Source organism: Haliotis asinina, chromosome 9 (assembly GCF_037392515.1).
Source record: "Haliotis asinina isolate JCU_RB_2024 chromosome 9, JCU_Hal_asi_v2, whole genome shotgun sequence".
In the NCBI taxonomy this organism is placed as follows: domain Eukaryota; kingdom Metazoa; phylum Mollusca; class Gastropoda; order Lepetellida; family Haliotidae; genus Haliotis; species Haliotis asinina.
In genome coordinates this window covers 41,941,937-41,961,171 of record NC_090288.1, presented here as the reverse complement: position 1 = coordinate 41,961,171, position 19,235 = coordinate 41,941,937, and the positions used below count along the sequence as shown (strand labels likewise).

General features: G+C 40.3%; 1 protein-coding gene across 1 annotated transcript in view; it reads left to right on the top strand.

The window, feature by feature from the left end:
* Positions 1 to 4,861: 4,861 nt before the first annotated feature.
* Positions 4,862 to 19,235, top strand: part of LOC137296777 (uncharacterized) — a 132,311-nt gene continuing 117,937 nt past the window's right edge. Inside the window, exon 1 of the mRNA XM_067828630.1 lies at positions 4,862 to 5,262. Coding sequence (XP_067684731.1) covers positions 5,184 to 5,262 — 79 coding nt within the window. The 5' untranslated portion in view covers positions 4,862 to 5,183. The remainder of the gene's footprint in view (positions 5,263 to 19,235) is intronic.

Genomic DNA, 19,235 nt, shown 5'->3' with positions numbered 1-19,235 from the left:
GGATTATCAGCTGTCAATCATATTTACAATCGTGCCAATTATCAGTCGTCTATTAATTAATATTGTCATCGTTCAAACAATGACGATGAAGTATGGGGGGCGGTTATGTTTCCAGAAACGTATTATATCCTCGATCTACGCATTTTTGTTATTGACGATCGGATCTGGGACTGGATATGAAACATACATTAAAGTCGATCCCACCATAAATGTTAGCAAGGCTCTTAAATTCCCTATATTATTACCAAAAATGAGTTCGTTTACATTTGGAGATCAGCTCGATGTCTTTTTAACGTCCCTTGTATGACATATCAGGCTTTCGCTTGGGTTTCATTGCCCATCAGCTGCACAGATTAAATCAATATTTCTCTTTTGAAATGGTTTAAACACAGAAAATATCAATTTGGCTTGAGTTAAGCCCTCAGAAGCGCTAGTGCTTATCGGAGAATAATAAGATTAGAGGACTGTTTTTTCCTTTGTTTTGGAAACCTAGGTGTAGTACGTTTTCATTAATGTGACGTTTTATTATAGACTTATGGACGTGACGTATAGTCCCGTACTGCGAGCTCTGTTCGTTGAAGGAAGAACCAGATTAGAAAAAAGCAACCTCAAAGAACTAAACTAATTAGTTTCTTTTCGCGTGTAAGGCTGTTTTGCATTAAACCTGAACTGGCTCTTTTGAAAGAAAGCGCGAAAGGTTTGTGCGCAAAGATATCTGAAAATAATACGTGCGAGTTGTAATTTTGGACGACGTAAAATGTCACCTTTACACTCAAAACAGATTGGTAATGACACCAAATACTTCAACCCAATAGCCTGTTCTACTTTTGTCCATAGTGCTACGCCAAAAGGATGTTCCATTTTTTCCGTGCAATTTCGTAAACATACAGAGTTACCCCCCTTTGCAGCACACGAATACGCTTATAAGCCTTGTCAGCACAACGTGTGTTCAGCTTCCCTTAGCAATAATAACCGGACAGAGCACGATAAAACTGACACATTGTCTTTTGGAACGTTAGCGTTATACACACATCGTTGACCCCATTTACTTGAAGCACAAGGATACCCCATCGCCCTCCTTTATCTGGAGTGAGTGAGTTTAGTTTTACGCTATATGGTGGAGGTCTGTAAATAATCGAGTCTGGACAAGACAATCAGTGATCAACAGCATGAGCATCAATCTGAGCAATTGGTATACGTTGACATGTGTCAACCATGACATTTAGCCTGACCACCCGATGCCTTTAATCGCCTCTTACGACAAACATGGGTTGTTGAAGATCAGCTCTAACCCGGACCTTTCACGGCCGCAGTGGAGAGTTTGCGTCCCTCATAGTGTCGGACACTTCTGTCACTGGTTCGAATCCCAGCTATCGAAGTGGTGATTTGCTTCGTTACTCCAACTGTGCCAAGACGCCGTTGTGTACTTGAAATATCGTTTAAGGAGACAGGAATGGAAAACTCACGAGCCTAAAAACATGCATGCACAATTCAACAATTCCACAAGTTGAGAAAAAATTTACATAAGTATATGACCTGTGAAGATCCGGGTCAGTGTTGGTCTCCAGCAACCCAAGCTTGTCGTAAAAGGCAACTAACGGAATCTGGTGGTCAGGCTCGCTTACTTGGTTGACACATGTCATAGCATCCCATTTACGGAGATCGATGCTCATAATTTTGATCACGGGATTGTTGGGTCCAGATTCGATTATGTACAGACGCCATACAGTTGGAATATTACTTAACGACAAAAATATTATATAAATAAAAAACAAAACAAAACCCCAAAAAGCAAATACAAAAAAAAAACAAGAGCAAGACTAAACCTACACATGTCACGAAATGTGAAGGTCGTTTCTATCTCATTTGTGTTTAGAAATCGACTGTCTTCCCAATACGATTTTACCAATATTCTTGGGAGTAGGAATGAACGCCAACGAAACGACTAAGGGTCTGCACCGCAAATGACTTGCAGCAACTTTTCAATTTTCAAAATTTTAATCACAAATTTTCAAAATGGCCAAAACCGCGTACAATTACTTTTGATGATCGATCGGTGGCAGCAAAAGCGCTCGTCAGTGGCTAGACACACAACCTGTCGTTGTTCTTAACTAGTACCGTATTCCCCATTGTATTCTATCTCCGACCCCACGCCCTAGAGAATAAATTATAATGTTAAAAAATAAATCCAATTCAAGTCTAGATTTCTTCAACTGCATTTAGGGGACATATTTGCATTTTGTAATGTATTTTCATGTGACTTTATTTTCTTGGAATAAATGGTAGTTAGGTGAGTGTATTTTTACGCAGCTTTTAGCAATGTTCCAGCAATATCACGGCGGCAGACACCAGAAATGGGCTTCAGATACTGTACCCATATGGGGAATCGAAACCGGGTCTTCGACGTGACGAGTGAACGCTTTAACCACGAGGCTACCCCACCGGTCCAGTAATGAAAGCGAGCGTTTATTTTATATTTGATGGTGGTCGGTACACAAAAACAGTGGTTGAAATTATGAGGAGTATCAAACAAGCCGTCATTCCGTCTCTGCAGTTTCGTCATAGACATCGGATAGTGTGGACCAATACTTACCTGCAATGCCAGCGTTGTAGGTTGGCCACGGTTGCATTCGCGACCAACCATCCTCTTGTTCTATTGACAGTTGCACTACCGTGAAAGGGTGGCGGGGTCTTAGAGGTTAGAGCGTTCGTAATACGTGAAGCCCATTTCTGGTGTCCCCTGCCGTGACGTTGCTGGAATATTGCTAAAAGCGGCGTAAAATCACACTCATCCACCCCCAACACCCGTGATGATCAGCAACCAATGCTTATTATAACTCGATTATTTACAAATGGACCATTGCTGATTGCTGCGTTAAACGACTAACAAAAACAACACAGACGGTTGTTTCTTCCACGATCCGTATATTACTACAGCACTATAAACACATGGGAAGTAGGGTAGCCTAATGGTTAAAACGATGTGCTCGTCACACCGAAGTCCCAGGTTCGCTTCCTGTTAAGTTCAACTTTTTATCGGGTGTAGGCTGGTGCGGTAGTCTTCTGGTCAAAGTGTTCGCTCGTCCGGGATCAATTTCCCACATCACGTGCAGTGTACATGTGTGAAACCCTCCCCCTCCCTCACCCCCCAACAGTGGCCACACACACACACACACACACACACACACACACACACACACACACACACACACACACACACACACACACACACACACACACACACACACGTGACATTGCTGGAATATTGCTAAAGGCGGCCTAAATCCTAATTCATTCATTATTTCTATTATTTCTGGTGTCCTTAGACATGCTACTGCTGTTGTATTCCTAAAGACGACAGTAGTTTGTGAAAACAAAGCTTTTAATTTTAACAACAACTGTCACGATTTCAGATTTGGACACACCCGTAAAGAAGATAATTAACCTCAGGAATTTACTGCCATGAATTCTGCTGCGCCCCACTCAGGCATACCGCACATTACGTCACAGAGACACGTCCCTCTGATTGGTTGACGTTTCGCTCTCAGGTGGGAATTATGCGCTGTTGTCATAAAGGTCGATTTAAATTAATTAAATGTCGAAATGAGCAGTTTAAATGACGTTTTTCTCTCTCTTTTTTCCCCCTTTACAACGATGCCAACAAATGATATATGGTTTTTACCCCCTAGAGTATATGTGATCTTTCAGCTATACTCACACAAAACTATTATATCTGTACATTGTGTGATACCTGTATATGTCCGAATTTGGTTACGAAAATATCAGTCTATCCGCATCGCCCATGTCATGCAACATCTGATACGCTATGCTGTAAAGATGTGGAACTATTCCCCGTAATTTATACAGTCCACTACAGCCTGTAGGGTGTTTGCTCTACGGCGATTAGTAAGGGGCCATTAGTAAGCTCTGTTGATTGTGCAGTCAGTTCGCTGAGCATCAACCCCCGCATATCACACCTACATGCTTGCAAAGCTGTAGTGTGTATGTAATGCATTCAAGGATTCTTCCTATAAAAATCAATGCTCGTAACGATAATAACGACACCGCATACCATTTGTGATTTTACGACTGCTTCAAGCGTCTAAACAAATGCCGCTGTTCAAATACAAACTGTTCAATACAATGTTCCAATGAATTTCGTCCTGCCACAAGCACGATAGAGGAGGATGGAGACGGTGTTGTCACTATATTGTGCTTTACAGGTACGTCAGTAAATATCTTAAGAGATGTGTGTAAAATTCCAAAAGGCTTAGATTTTTACCTCAAATTATTGGCAGCAGAGTCGCGACTCATTCATCTAAGGATTCCAGAGAAAACAGAACTGTGATCAATAACTATACATGCTTCTAAAGCAACGGTTTGTGGAGCTACGGGGACGCCAAAGCGGGCAATTTCTTGCAAAATTAAATCCTAAGTTACGACGACTGACTGTCCTAGCAGGAGTATGCTCCGGTTGTTGGTCGAGAGAAGCTACCAGTGAAATTGCACTGGTACTTATCTCAGCTCAGAAGCATATGTTCGGCATCTCTCGGGGTTGACAATGTTGCTGTAGCTAATACTATCGTGTTTAATCGCTCCTCCATGCTTCCTAGGATAAGCGTAGTCTCGAGGGAGATTTGGATTGGAGGATCGCAAGGGGCGGGGGCATTCACTGACCATATCGCTGTCATCGGCAAACGACCCTACCCCCGGGCTTGTACAGCATCGTAGCCCAGTAGCATAGTCTGGCGAGCGCTTTACGTTAAGCGTGTTGGCCCAAACGCTATTGTACGCTGGCTCTCGTCGCAGAGGCCCATTAATCTGCACAGAAGGGAGAGGCGTTTCGCTGTTACGCTAGCCCATTGGACGAGCAGTCGAGTGTGTATACGCTTGTGTTATATTATAAACTGGCGACGCACGGCGTTTGTGTATATCCATTGCTCACATCACAAAGCAAAGGGCACTGCGGCAAGCGCTTTTTAATAAGTCAACAAATAGTCCATTGATACAACCAAGCGTTGCCAGAGTTTGTAGAACTGGTGGCATCGCAGGAATTGGGTTTGGTACCAGAAGTCCGGATTTAGAAGTGGTGATTTCCGTGGATTGTACCGTCTTCGTCAGGCCTGAGACAGTTCGGCAAGCAGACGACAGGTGATTTAGCAGACGATGGTGACTGGTGGACAATGCGGAGGGTGATAGCAGTTTTAGGCAGGCCGTTGGATCGTACCCTTCTTACAGTGCTGACTGTCGTCTGCTCACTTGGTAAGTTGCCGCCAAATTCAATCCACTAACATGTGCTTGCTTTATTGAACTGCCGAGTGATTTAAACCCCCTTAGCAAACTGTCTTACATCGGGGCACGATATCACACGCGATGTTGGAGTAAATCGAACGTCTTCCAGACGTGTTGATCGCAGACGTGTTGCATCTCCTGGCTAATTTTCTTTTTCACAATTCTTTATGGATCGAGCTTACTCCGCCCGTGTGTATATTCTAACTTACAGTAAGTCGTTTGCTCTGGCGTCGGGCGATGCGAGCCATGCAGACAGAATATCGAACGTAGTTAGTCTTGCATTTGTCTCCGCATGCTTCTCTGTTCGGACAAACACGGTATCCCGTAATTGCTAGGGATATCGTGCCTTCTGTCAACAGTGACCGCTTAGAAAGGACTATATACATTTGACTGAATACTCCCTAGGTTCTAACTACTTCTTTTATCCGTTGCAAAAGCCTCTTCACAAAGTTTGAAATGTTATGCCTCTGTCTACATGCGAATTCCATGCGAAGAGACCCCATAACTTTGACGGAAACAGGTTCTTCAAATTTACGACAATGAATTCTATGATGAAGAGATAATGTTTTGCCAACTATTTTCCTCCATGTTTAAAATCATCTTCAGAAATGATACGCCCAAGGGTGCATTTTGAAAAAAATGATCGGTTGCCAGAAAGCGGCCACAGACATCGATATATTATTTTATCGATATAACTATATTTTATTATTTATTATTAATATGCATTAATTTAATCATATCTTGAAATAAAGATTTCCTCACACTCCTAACACGCAGTGCCTACGTATGTTTGTGGTGTTAATATTTAAAAAGTTTGAAAGCGTAACGTTAGTTCAGTAAATAAATTGGAAGTAGTTTGTAGTTAATTGTGACATGTTATGGGGGTTGTTTAGGCGTATTTGACAAACCCTATGTACTGGAAAACATTTGATTCGTGTTTGCGGAGCATCAACTAAACGCAAATGCCAAATGCTTTTCAACATACCCTGTAAGCCATTGTTGTTTGCGTACAACTTAACCACCGAAAGTAAGTAAATCTTCAAACAACCAGATGACAAGCACAGACTTAATTAAAAAACCATCATTCTCCATGACAAGAAACGTTCGCCCGTCCTCTTCTACTAACTATAAGTTAAAATGACCCTATAATGAAAGTGTAGAAACACTTTATGATCGAATGAATTGACAGTATTGCAGAGTAATTAGTCATTATTGACGAAACAGTGACATTAAACCTAATGCACCAACTGCTAGTTTCCTTTTGACTTCAAGGATACTCTAGATTTGTCTCATTTAATGAAAACAATCGTAAATATATTTGATAATTTTGTTGTATATTCCATCTGTGGCTATCAAGAATGTTCCATTATAAATTATCTAGGTAGCTTACATAGATCTATGCTTTGGGGCCTATCGGTACTCCCTCAGTGTGTTCTTTTATAGTACACTTTCAGGATTTAGTGGCTAGAGGACGTATTTTACCAGAGAGATGGACATTACAGCAAATGATCCTAATGACAGCAATGGACAGCAGTGATCTATACTCAATATCCATTATGAAGTACCAGCTGTTGTGCTGGGTATTAACCCTCATGAGGACATTGTCATGAAATGTACAACACATGTAGCTGTGCGTTTCAGCGCTAAATATCCTAGTTCAATGTTACGCTTCGATATTGATTGTAATGCACCATCGTTTTACCTTGTCAGTCATGGCAGTAACGCTGTGGTCGAGACTGGTCAATTCATCTGACCTAACAGGAATTACCACGGGCACCTGTCGACGGGGAAATCCGGCGCGGGTATATATTTGTATGTTGATTTCAATCACTCTGAGTCATACATCCTTTGTGTGACGTTAGTCTCTCTGTCGCTGCATCAATTATGCATTTCTCCTTTGGGATTAATAATATTTTACGGCAAGGACATTGCGGTCTGTATGTTTCAGACAACAGTTTAAGTGTTCGATCTGTGTTTATAGGGACGGATTTAATGAACAAAACCTACTGATAATGAATCATGGACATTCTTATGACAAAGCGATATGTATGATTCAGACAACAGTATAAATGTTCACTCGGTGTTTATCGGAACTGATTCAATGAACAAAACCTACTGATAATCAATCATGGACATATTCCTATGACAAAGCGATATGTATGATTCAGACAACAGTATAAATGTTCACTCGGTGTTTATCGGAACTGATTCAATGAACAAAACCTACTGATAATCAATCATGGACATATTCCTATGACAAAGCGATATGTATGTTTTAGACAACAGGTTAGATATTCGAACGGCGTTTATAGAAACAGATTTAATGAACACATGTCTATGATATATCGATGAGTAACTTTCAGACAACGGTTCAATTGTTCCTTCGGCGTATATTAACGCATAATGAACTCGATATCCATACTGATTCATGAACCTGCGCTTAGTGGTCTCAGTGCCATAGTAGATATGTTTTGGAAGAGATTTGTTTTGACTGTGTTAATGTTCCTGTCTCTAATAGTTACATTATTGGCCTTAAAGGTAATACATCACCAGCCACACGCATGATGTATTATTTGAGACTGAAATGTACATTACCTATGACAACTACACATTTATATATTAAAAGATTTAGCATTGTGTTAAAGTGACCGTGTTCTATATCTCACTAATTCCAGAAAGTCTTTATTCTAAAATGCGTCAGTGAGATAACGTATGCACCTTAGGTATATATAGGTTTGTCTTTATTCTAAAATGCGTCTCTTAGATAACGTATGCACCATAGGTATATATACCGAATATACAACAGTTTAGCTAGCTCTTGAGCACAGCCCCATCACACAGTGGCTTCCGTCCTATCAGCTGAAACAACAAAGCGACGAATGGAACCCTCTCATCCATTTCAATTATACAACCCCAGTTCAAGCTACCTTTTAAATTCATTTCCAGACTAGTAATTTCAGTGGAAATTATATCTTTTATACCGCACCGGTGGACCTTGTTTCCTTTATAACGCGGGAGACGGGTATCTTCAATGATATTGTTAACAGCAATGGGTCTTCTGCCTCACAGTCAACGGGCGATGCTCGCATCATCACGGCACTTTTCAATACAGTGAAACATTCAACCCGGAAGTGAAGTTTTGATTAAAATAATGAAATTGTATGCCGTTTAAGAATCACACAGAATATACTTCTGCCATTACATATATAGAAAAATGTGTTTGGTTTGAAAGTGATGCAATTTCATAATAATCAAACCACTGAATCAAGTAATGAAATTAGGTTTTCAATCTCTCTGTGTATAATGATAAAAGCGGGATTTCGGATTTCTGATTTGGATAATGTAACATATGCCTGTCGTATGTGAAACAGTACTCCATAGAGTGCTTCTTTCAATTTAGAGACATTTAATAGTACAACATCACACCAATGTAATACAGTAGGAAGCCCCAAGTTATAATGGGGCTTTCCACATTGTATCCTTGTGGGAAATCGAACCCGGGTCTTCGGCTTAACGAGCGACCGCTTTAACCACTGGGCTACCTCCACCGCCACGGCACCCTGACAACAGAAGTTTTTTTATTCATCGTGACCTTGTAATGTGCAGTTAAAATCTTAAAATATTCGGCTTGGTGATTTTGAGGGTGATTCTCCTGTGAATAGAGCTACATTACATAAACTTAAAAATGTTGACAGGCGTACATTCCATAGTCATAAGTGTCATCTTAATCCCTGGCATTACGATAGGTTCACAAGATAACTTCTCTAATTTTAATAATTCACTAGGCATTCCCTTTAGGCTATTGGGTCACGCTTTCTTCTCCATTTCAACCACCGCGTCGACAACAACGTGTCCAGTGTTAACTAATGGCCAATTACAATTTCACTAATGTACTTTAGCGAAGATAACATTGAAAGGATAATCCACCAATCCCCCGCTAACAGTTTATCTAAGCCCTGTGCCGCAGTGGCTTACAAACAAAACCCTTGTAGATGTCTCTACGGCAGGTTTAATCAATATTGGAGTAAAACAAGCTACGTGTTGATGGCTTCCGTACAACGTCGCTTGAAATTTTCTCAATATTGGATTTTAGATTATTACTGAGGATGCACTTGAAAATTTAATCAAAACTTTTTTTCCGTCTTTCGTTTGAAATACGCTCTTGAACACAAAGTAGCTACTTGAACTTTCAGTACAACGCATCTTCCTTGTTCTATTTCCATTTAACGTTAGGTTGGGGTGATTGTGAGATTTAGCGGTTTATTTCTGGTACGGAAAACAGAATGGCACGTGTGTTAATATTTTACGGAGCTTATAGGACGGGTGTACTAGATTACTATGGAGAAATATGAAATTCATATCAATTGTTAGATTGGGATTTCTTAGAACTAAAGTGACTATACAACAGACAAAACGTCTCTTTCATAGTGAACTAAAGAAATCGTTTTCCATAGATTGTGTCGATTGTGACTCAGGTGGTTCAATGAGTCAACGAAGTACATTTTCTGAAGCCTTTCCCTGTCAGTTAGATACTGTAATGACATGCTCATTTTCAAGTATCTAAATGCTAGGAAAAATATAAATAAAATATAAATTTGATCACCCGTCTGACTAATTGGGACTAATTTTGTAACATATTACCAGTGGTACCAACACAGGCGACCAATTAAAAAAAGTTCAAAGGCATCACATTCATAATTGAATTGATACAAAGTTTATTAATATTGCTGTTATCAATCACTTGCCATAGTTCTCCCTAACGCACGCTATCTTCTTTTGTATTCGAGACATACCTAGCCCCTAATCAAATCAATATGGCCGCACGATTTGATTATATCCATACACGGGCGACAGCAAGCAATATGTTTGAGTTACTTCGGAGCATTCCTTTAATCTCCTGACATTACCTCAGAAAACTGTCTACGTTTACTTACATAACTTATTTACTTCACCAAAATATCCTCCCTCAAACCTTTGGCTGAACGTAATCGTGCTCGCCTTTGGGGGAGATGGGAAGAAAAGCGGGATGAGGATAGAACTAAACGATCTCGTCTTCCCAGCTGCTGTCGGTAGATTACAAGACAAATGACACGTCTCATCTTGTCTTCTGAAAACAAACGCGAGTTTAAAGGCAGCATCGTCACTTCAAAAATCTGTCCAGAGACTCGCTGATTTCTGGTCTATGTTGTAGTTTTTGTTGATGTTGTCCCTGAAGGGCTGTTTGAACGATAATGAAAGTAAGTAACGCGAATTTGGAAATCGATTTATTTTTTCGTGCTCTTTTCATTTGTGTGCTGAATAAGCCCTGAAGGGAGTTTGGTCGAACGTTTCAAGAGTATTTTATTGAAGAACGCATGTTTTCCCAGCCTCTTTTTTCTTCCTTTAATGGCCGCGGCAGCTTTCTGATATTAATATGAAGACATGATCGATAGCCTTATTTAATCATCATCATCATCATCATCATCATCATCCATTTGGTGGCTGCATTCATCACCATCGCCATTATCATTAAGACTGGACGTTGTATCGCTCATTTTCAGTTTTGTTTTCTATTTCCTATTTTTCCTTTATCAAAAAATCATCATCATCATCATCATCATCGTCCATTTGGCTGCGTTCAACACCACCGTCATAATTATTAATTTTTGACGTTGTATCGTTTATTTTTCAATTGTATTCCATGTCCTGTTTTTGATACTATTCAGAATAATGATCATCTTCGTCGTCGTTATTGCTTTGTAATTATCGCCTGTTTGGAGCATCAACATCATCATCATAATTATTACTGCTAGTGTAATCATCACCTGTTTGGTGGTTATATCAGCAGATAAACAAACGAGTTAGGTGTCGCTTACTTTATCATTACATGCGCGTTAACAGACAGTAATGCCCGATAACCGCACTACCACTGATGCGGGATTAACAAAGGTTATCAAGCGTAATGACTGTGGTATACACACATATGATAATTCAAGATTCTCATCAAAATGTTTCAGGATGTTTTGCTAAACCGCTTCAAAATAGCATAGGTAAAGCACAGGTGCTGTGTGTGCGTAGGTGTGTTTTGTTTGATCAAGTCTTTAATCTCAGGCAAATCCTCCCTTTGATTTTCCAGCCTGTATGTAAATGTCAATAAGGTTCTTAACGTCTATGGTATGCTAATGGATCTAAAATAACAACTATTATGCTTTGGCGTATCTGTGTTTACTGAGCGTATCTTTTGACAGACATGGTTAGAGTTTAATTAACATATCTGACCTTTCTTAAGTGATGTTTTACAATAAAGGGATGGCGCGTCGCCGTGAAAGGACTGACACGGACGGAATGTTGTTTCTTAAAAAATGAAAGCGTTGGGTGGATTAATATCATACACCCATAGAAACGAATAAGGGTACATATGGAAGTGCAAGTGTTCCTTTGTTTCCAGAATTTCACTCAGAGTGCAAAGCATACCTTGTGATTAATATTCATATACATCGTAATGAAATGAAGCCATGAGACTTCCTTCAATTTCTAGGGGAATATAGATTTGTATGTGCTTTATTGGATGTATGTGCTTCAGGGTTTGTATGACAGACTGTGACGACTGCTACTACAGGTTATTTGTTTCGGTGACCAGCCCGACTGGTATACGTCCGTCAGGCCATTGACACGTTTGTTATCAACATGGAAAATCACCCGATGTTTATAATACCGACATGTCAGAGGAGTATTGAGTAACATACAGCGATACCATCTTCCCTTGATTGACACCAACATACTTGGGGAGAGATACGTCCGGTTTGGTGGATCGTGGACGCCACGTGACCGCTGGAGGACACTGACCACTGTCCACGAGACATGTTGGTCATTTATCCACGTCAGAGCGGCGCGTTGTTACAGCGACAACGTGTCATGTCGTTCCCGTCGTCGGCACCAACACCTGTCTCGTGTTTCACGTATTAATCCTGACACTGACACATATATTTCATATTTTCACATCACTGTCATAAACGTTAGACAACGTCATCCATTAGGCTTAGAGGAATATGTTGCAAGTGAAACGCGATTACCCTTAATCGTCATGTTTATGTTGACTGTATAGAGCTCTACACAACATGTATCTTGCAGTAACTGTCTCGCGTATTAACTTGCATAATTCGGCGCAGCTGGGGGTAATTAACCTTGTACATCGCAAAATAAACAACAAATAGAAAATGGATGGCGTTTTCATATTTTTGTGATGGAACGGTTGGTGCCAGGTTTGCAAGTCTAGCCTACCCACGTGTCATGTTAATGTACACGAAAAGTGACAGGTGAAACGTCAACATGAAATAAACATCGCAGGTGTCTCTTTCTGAAATTTACAACTGAGTTTCTCTCGGCTTAAATAAAAATTGCTGAGCACTTTCCGATGTAATGGGCGTGTCATTGGAGAAATTTGTATTCCCACTCTTGAAATTACTCTAGTATTATAAAATTATGTCTAGTCAATTTCACGTAACGTGATGACCTTTTTACCGTAGGTACGAATTATTCAAAATTTACGATGTTTCTAAGTCATGTTTACGCTATCTTCTGTTTGAATTCATAGAGCACAACATAGCACAGGTTCCTTGTCGATCGCATGAGGCACTCGAAGGAACTGTCTTAGCCAAGATCGAAAATAGTCCGCCTTTAGCATCACTTCAGCATCCCTTCAGCAATATCACAGCAGTGAACACCAAATATAAGCTACAAACATTGGACGCATGTCGGGAGTCGAACCCGGACCTACGATTTAATAGGTGACCGCTCTAACCTCAAAGGTACCCCACCGCGCTGCGTTAGAGGTTTCAAAACGTATTGTGTCTCAGGTAAATTGAGCTTAGGTTATGTATAAACGTTGTACTTTTCAACATCTACGGACTACGGTGCAGTTTGACTGTTGGGATGAAGTATAACATGTTTTGGAGTACAGAGTGAGTGAGTGACTGTTGTTTATTGTCGCCATGAGCAATATCATGTGCGCATCACGACAGCCATTAATGTAATATGGGCTTGGGGTCTGGCCCCGATTTCTCGAAACAAACTTAAGTCTGAGTTTTGATTTAAGTTCAAGTTTTTGCTCAAATTTAAGAAAATGCAGGAACATGCATTTTCCAGAATGAAAGGAAATTGGTATCCAGGTCAAACATAGTAGACAATCTGAATTTGAAGGACAGATTTCTTTAGTTGTTTGGACATTTTTAGTCTAAAACATGCAGTTGAGATAAAAATTCAGCTGTTTCAAATTGTCAAACTTAGTTTGAGGTTTGAGTTAAAACTTAAGTTTGTTTCGAGAAATCGGGCCCTGATCCACAAAGCCTTCACAGCACTGCACCAAGACGACTGGTCGTAACTTTACGAACGTACCTAGGATCAGGACCCAGACAGCAACTGACTGCTGTGATAAGAGTCGTTCGACACTGTCGGGTTTCCATGACATACCGGCGGTCGTGTCACCAAGCCTCCTGACAACCCGATCGAAATTCTCCACAGCTCAGTACATTATTGTAAGCGTACTCAAAACATTTTCCCTGTGGGGCTGTAGAAAAGGATGATATTTGAGAAGAATACGGCCTGACACTTACGGTAATGAGCGCTGTACACTATGCATATGGGACATCATTCTTAATATTTTTTGCACGAGAAAATCAATTCTCGACAATATACGGAAACGGCCGAGGTTGTCCAACTGACTCAGAGCACAGATAGCGTTATCTCAATGCATGCATACCCAGCGGTTCCACGATTCCATATCGCGTTCAATTTCCTCTAGACGGAGCCGATGTCGCGTTACGTAATAATGTTATGGTTTTCTATTACGCACTTGACAGTCATGTAATTCGCCTAATTGTTCTAAGACAACATGTCAGTTTCGCTATGCGCTATGACGTTGCAAGCACATGCTTACGGGGGCTAGCTGTCACTTATCCTCGCGGACGATCGAGTCAGAAATTGACTAGGCTCAATAACCGTCTCCCAAGTCAGACATTGACAACGTAATGGTATTACCATCACCTTGAACCAGTGCTCAGACACTGTGATCGTACATGGTTGAAAGTTGATGTTGTTTGTCGTAGTCTTTCAACGTCTGTTTTCGCTGTCCTCTTCATGCTTTTGAAATTCTGTGCAATCACTATCAACATTCGTTTATTGACCGACGATCTCTTGTTTGTTTGTCACTATTGTTGCTCTACAGTTGATCGCAAAGGCTTGGCTTCATCATTTTCAAGTCGTAACGTTTAGTCGTTAAGCAAACGTATCCACGAAAGTCCATGCAGGTCTAGAAAATGTGGCAAGTCCAGATTACGCCAGCTTCAGAAAAAAACAAAGTCTCGGGACTTCTTAATTTTCATTACATTTTGTTATTTTACTATGAGCCTTTTTCTGTAAAATTCATTTCTGAGACTAGTTGTTAGTCTGTGGTTAGTTGTTATTCTGAGACAGTTGTTAGTCCGAGACTAGTTAGTCTGAGGCAGTTGCTAGTCTGAGACTATTTGTTAGTCTACAACTCCCTCTGTCCCTACGTTCTGCCTATGCGCCTTTTTTTTTATTGAAACCTCCTCTCTCCTCGTCACCTAGAATTTGAATGACTGAAACAAAAATGTTACTTTATAAATTTAATATGACCTACTATGTTTTAAAATTCTCTCAGGATATTTTCATGGTGGCCCATGCACTTTGCCAAGACAACATTGCTTATATATTCGTTAATGTGTTGGGTGAGAAAACAATAAACAAGTTCTCTGTCTCTCTCTACTTAAAGCAACCAAACTTAGCAGTCTCAGTAGCTGTTCCAAGTACATTCGGGTGTATAATTGCAACTGTGTTTCGTTGCGAAACGTAACAAGGAAACGTTTGAAATCTGGGTGAAACTGGTGCGTTTCCTGTAACTGGTCTGGTCAGCCTTTTCATCCGCGTCCGCTGCGGCCACGAGAGACTGAGGTCGAATTCCAATGAAACTACAAAGAAGTGTAAACCTTTGCTTCTCGGAGACTAATCGACTTACACACAGCTGTGTGGTAATGTCATTACCCGAGTAATTAGATTTGACAGATAAAATTACGCAAATAATGGCGAGTGTTGAAAGAAGCAACACCAAGTGGACGCTGGCTACAAATGACCGTTGTCCATTTCGCCGCGGGGAGTCTAGCTGTTAAACTCCCCCTTGTACATAGCACCACGGGGGCAATCAAGAGTTGTCGTTTCGATGACGTACGACTTTGTTTGGGGAGGTTAACGTAATGGCTCTTGAAATGAACGCCTGTCACTCAGTGTAGGTATCAAGTCAGCTGCCCATCAATCACGGCATGGCATGTGTTTCACATCGTGTTGATTTCAAGACTTGTTGATGTTTTGCCTCGACCACATGCTGCAGATTGCTTGGTTGAAATTTATGACGTCACAATTATTTCCAATTCAGCTTTGAATGTGTACATTTCCAAGACCATAAATATCATCCACGCCTTGACCTTTGAGATACTTTTCAAGTTATCTGTGAATGTTATTTCACAGCAACCTTTCAATATTACGTAATAACGTATAACGCCATGTGGTCGAGCAAACAAATAATACCATTACAAAATTATAAAATCCATTTTCATGTACACATTACAGATAAGACACATGTCGTTTATGACCCATGAATACATTACTGATGAATTTACGCATAGCCCCTGACAGTTATATCTGGGGTTAAATAAGAATAATTTCATACGAGAGCTCTCGGGAATTCAGGAACCATCATGTCTCCTGATTTCTGAGCTGAGAACGGAATGACTATCAGCTGATGGAGATGAGACGGGGGTGAGGGATGGGACGGGGGTTATTGCTTCATTAAATATATGCTCTAGGGTCTGTTAGAGAGACTAACGTGATCAAGAATGTCACCAAGTCTGTTTATGTCACGGGATTTGAAAAGAATGTCACGTCGTCTGTTCCCGTCGAAGTCGTAGGATTTGATAATTATTTAGTAACACCTCTTAACTCGAAGCCCTCAGAACAATCGAAATAAGACAACTCTGGTAGTGGACACAGCAAATTCGCATTTTAGTGGGATAGTATCGTACAGTCTGCAGTGGACATTTTAAATGACCAACCATACCGTTCTCAGTGAAACCATTATAAGACTAACTTAAACTTCACGGAATCACTATTTAATCTACCAGACCGCCTACTGTTATGTCAGTGTAAGATTTTCTTAAACGTCTCAGAGTGGATACCGTTTACTCTGAACAGACCGTTCCACTTCAAATCCTTCTGGAAATCGAGTCTGTGTAATAACCTTACGAACATCCGTGAGGTGGTCTGACGAGACGGGTGATCAGACCCCCTGACATGATACCCTAGCTGCGTCCATCACACTCATGATGGCATCATCGGATTGCCTGGCCCAAATGCGATGATACTCAGACCGCTACCATATATATCTGTACCAATATATAAACAACAACCGTCGCGTAATGCACGATGTGTACATTTTCAAACGTTCGGAAAACCTAGCGTTCTGGATTATCAAAGTTTTACTATAAAATTTTTGACGTATTTGTTGCCCACAGCACCAGAAAAGCCAAGCTATTAACATGATTTACATCACCCCTGGAGAAAGATACAGACATATATAAATGTCCTTAAATTGATATTGTTATGTGCCAGTAACATTACTAAAACAGTCAATCAGTTAAAGTGTTCTATAAAGATAAGAGTAGGAGGTAGTCGGATTTATGTCGAAACCCTTGTCAGTCTATACCCATCCCCATACAAACGTCATTCGCAATTTATTTGACACTTGGGGAAGTATATGTTCATACTATTGTAGATATAGAGGATACTAAACGACCTTCCGTGTAATACCATTTTTATTAAACGAGTTAATGATTTGGTATCAGACTCGCGAAAATGGTATTTCAAGGAAGCGAGTGTAGTATTCTGTTTAGTACTCGCCAACATAAATTGACAGAAATAGTGGCGTTATTGCCTACAGTGTGAGTACTCTCAGCCTTCAAGTCAAACAAGGTCTAGTAAAATCGCGACATCAACATTAGCAGTGTGACGTCACAACTTTGAACCATTTTGACGTCATAGGTCAAGCGGTATTACACTAGTGTAATATTAAAGTGAAAATATTACACTGCAGTATCTTCAACGGGCGAGAAATAACTGATTTTATTTATTCAACTGTTTTATTTACCCTCTCCACAAGTATATTATGGACGGTCCCGTGGTAATACTGGCTCAAGAGGACTTTTTGATGTTTAGTGGGTTAGATCGGTTTAATGACATACATGTTGTGGTGAACAAATAACAAACACTAGGCCCTATCAGCGTGTGATCACATGTCAAGTTGGTTTGTAATTTATTGCTACACTTCATGACACTGAATTTGAAACACGTTTTTCCCCGAGAGGTCATGACAATATCTTTATCGTCTTCGTATATATATTATGATCTCCTTTGTGTTAACATCCCTGATAATATAAGGTTAGTAGTAACCTTTATCGCCGGTTACTTGTTATGATAACAGCGGGCGGTGGGATAGCCTAGTGGTTAAAGTGTTCGCTCGTGAAGATAAAGACCCTGGTTCTATTCCCAACATGAGTACAATGTGTAAAGCCAATTTCTGGTGTCCCCTGTCGTGATATTGCTGGAACATTGCTAATAATTTGAAATTTTACGTACAACCATACTCATTCACTAAACAAAACATGCACATAGTGAAATTGCATTTAACTGTGATTATATGGTTGTCAGCAACGCGGTTGACTTGACATATAAGCCTATTACAAACACACGTTACCTTCTGTAAACACATTATGTCAAGTCAATACAAGCTAATCAAGTACATTATCTCAATAGGAACATATTTTTCTTTCTTAACGATTGTTATCATAACGTCAGTGTTAATGATGTCAGGTTTTTCGACAGTAATGAGAACGTGAATGAGCTGGAAACCGATATTTACTATCCCAAACAGCAAAAGGTATTTCACAATATTGAGAAAGGCCACCCTCTCAAGTTGTTTATAACACGGGATGTCGATGGCGGCATATGGTGCGCACGTGACTGGAGAAGCGCGTATTCCACGCTTGATATAGAGAAAGAAAAACCCCTCTTCACGCCAACAGCTTTGCAAGCCGAGATGGCTAAAAAATTGCACACATTTGTTCCGAGGAGCTTCTTGTAGCGCAGAGCTTGTGATTTATCACTGATAAGGCAGGTTAGGAAGTTCGCCTTTCTCGTTGGAGTTTATTGTATTGATGTTTAAAATCCCCGTCTATTTGCGCTAAAAGCGTTCAATTTCATCGCAAATACATGTGTTTATGATAGTTTTGATATCGAAAACCTTGTCCATTTCGCCCGTATACATTCCCTCCTTACCGCTAATCCAACACGTGTTCAATGTCAGATTCGTGTGGAGGTGTTTTAACGTATTTTTCAAACGTTGTCTAGTTTAGATTTGATTTGATCGCAATTAAATCATAGTAAGAGCTCGGAGAATTGAGTAATGTCGTTTATGGGAGTGTTTGCACATACCCCTGTCTATATTACTTTGAACCGAGATGAAGTCGATATGCTTTGAAGAGTGTGAGGGACGCTTAAATGAGAAATATGAACTTATAGACCGAAAATGACCCCTTTAAATACTGAGACTTTAAGCTCTGTCCATTTAGGCGGTGTTTGATTTCATCACGAAAATCCAACCAAATAGCCAGGCGTCCTTTGGTTTGTATCCTGCAGAAACACACCATTCTAACTATGACATACGACCTATAATGGAAAGGATCTATTAGACGGCTCGTCACACCGGCTCGATTGCTGCCAGTCAAAACCGTTAAGTTTTGACTTGTATAAACCTTTAATGGCATACATTTGAAATTGGCTCTTTAAAACTTTGTAAGCCCGAAATCTTTACGAATCCGGTATTGATGTCAAATTGTCTT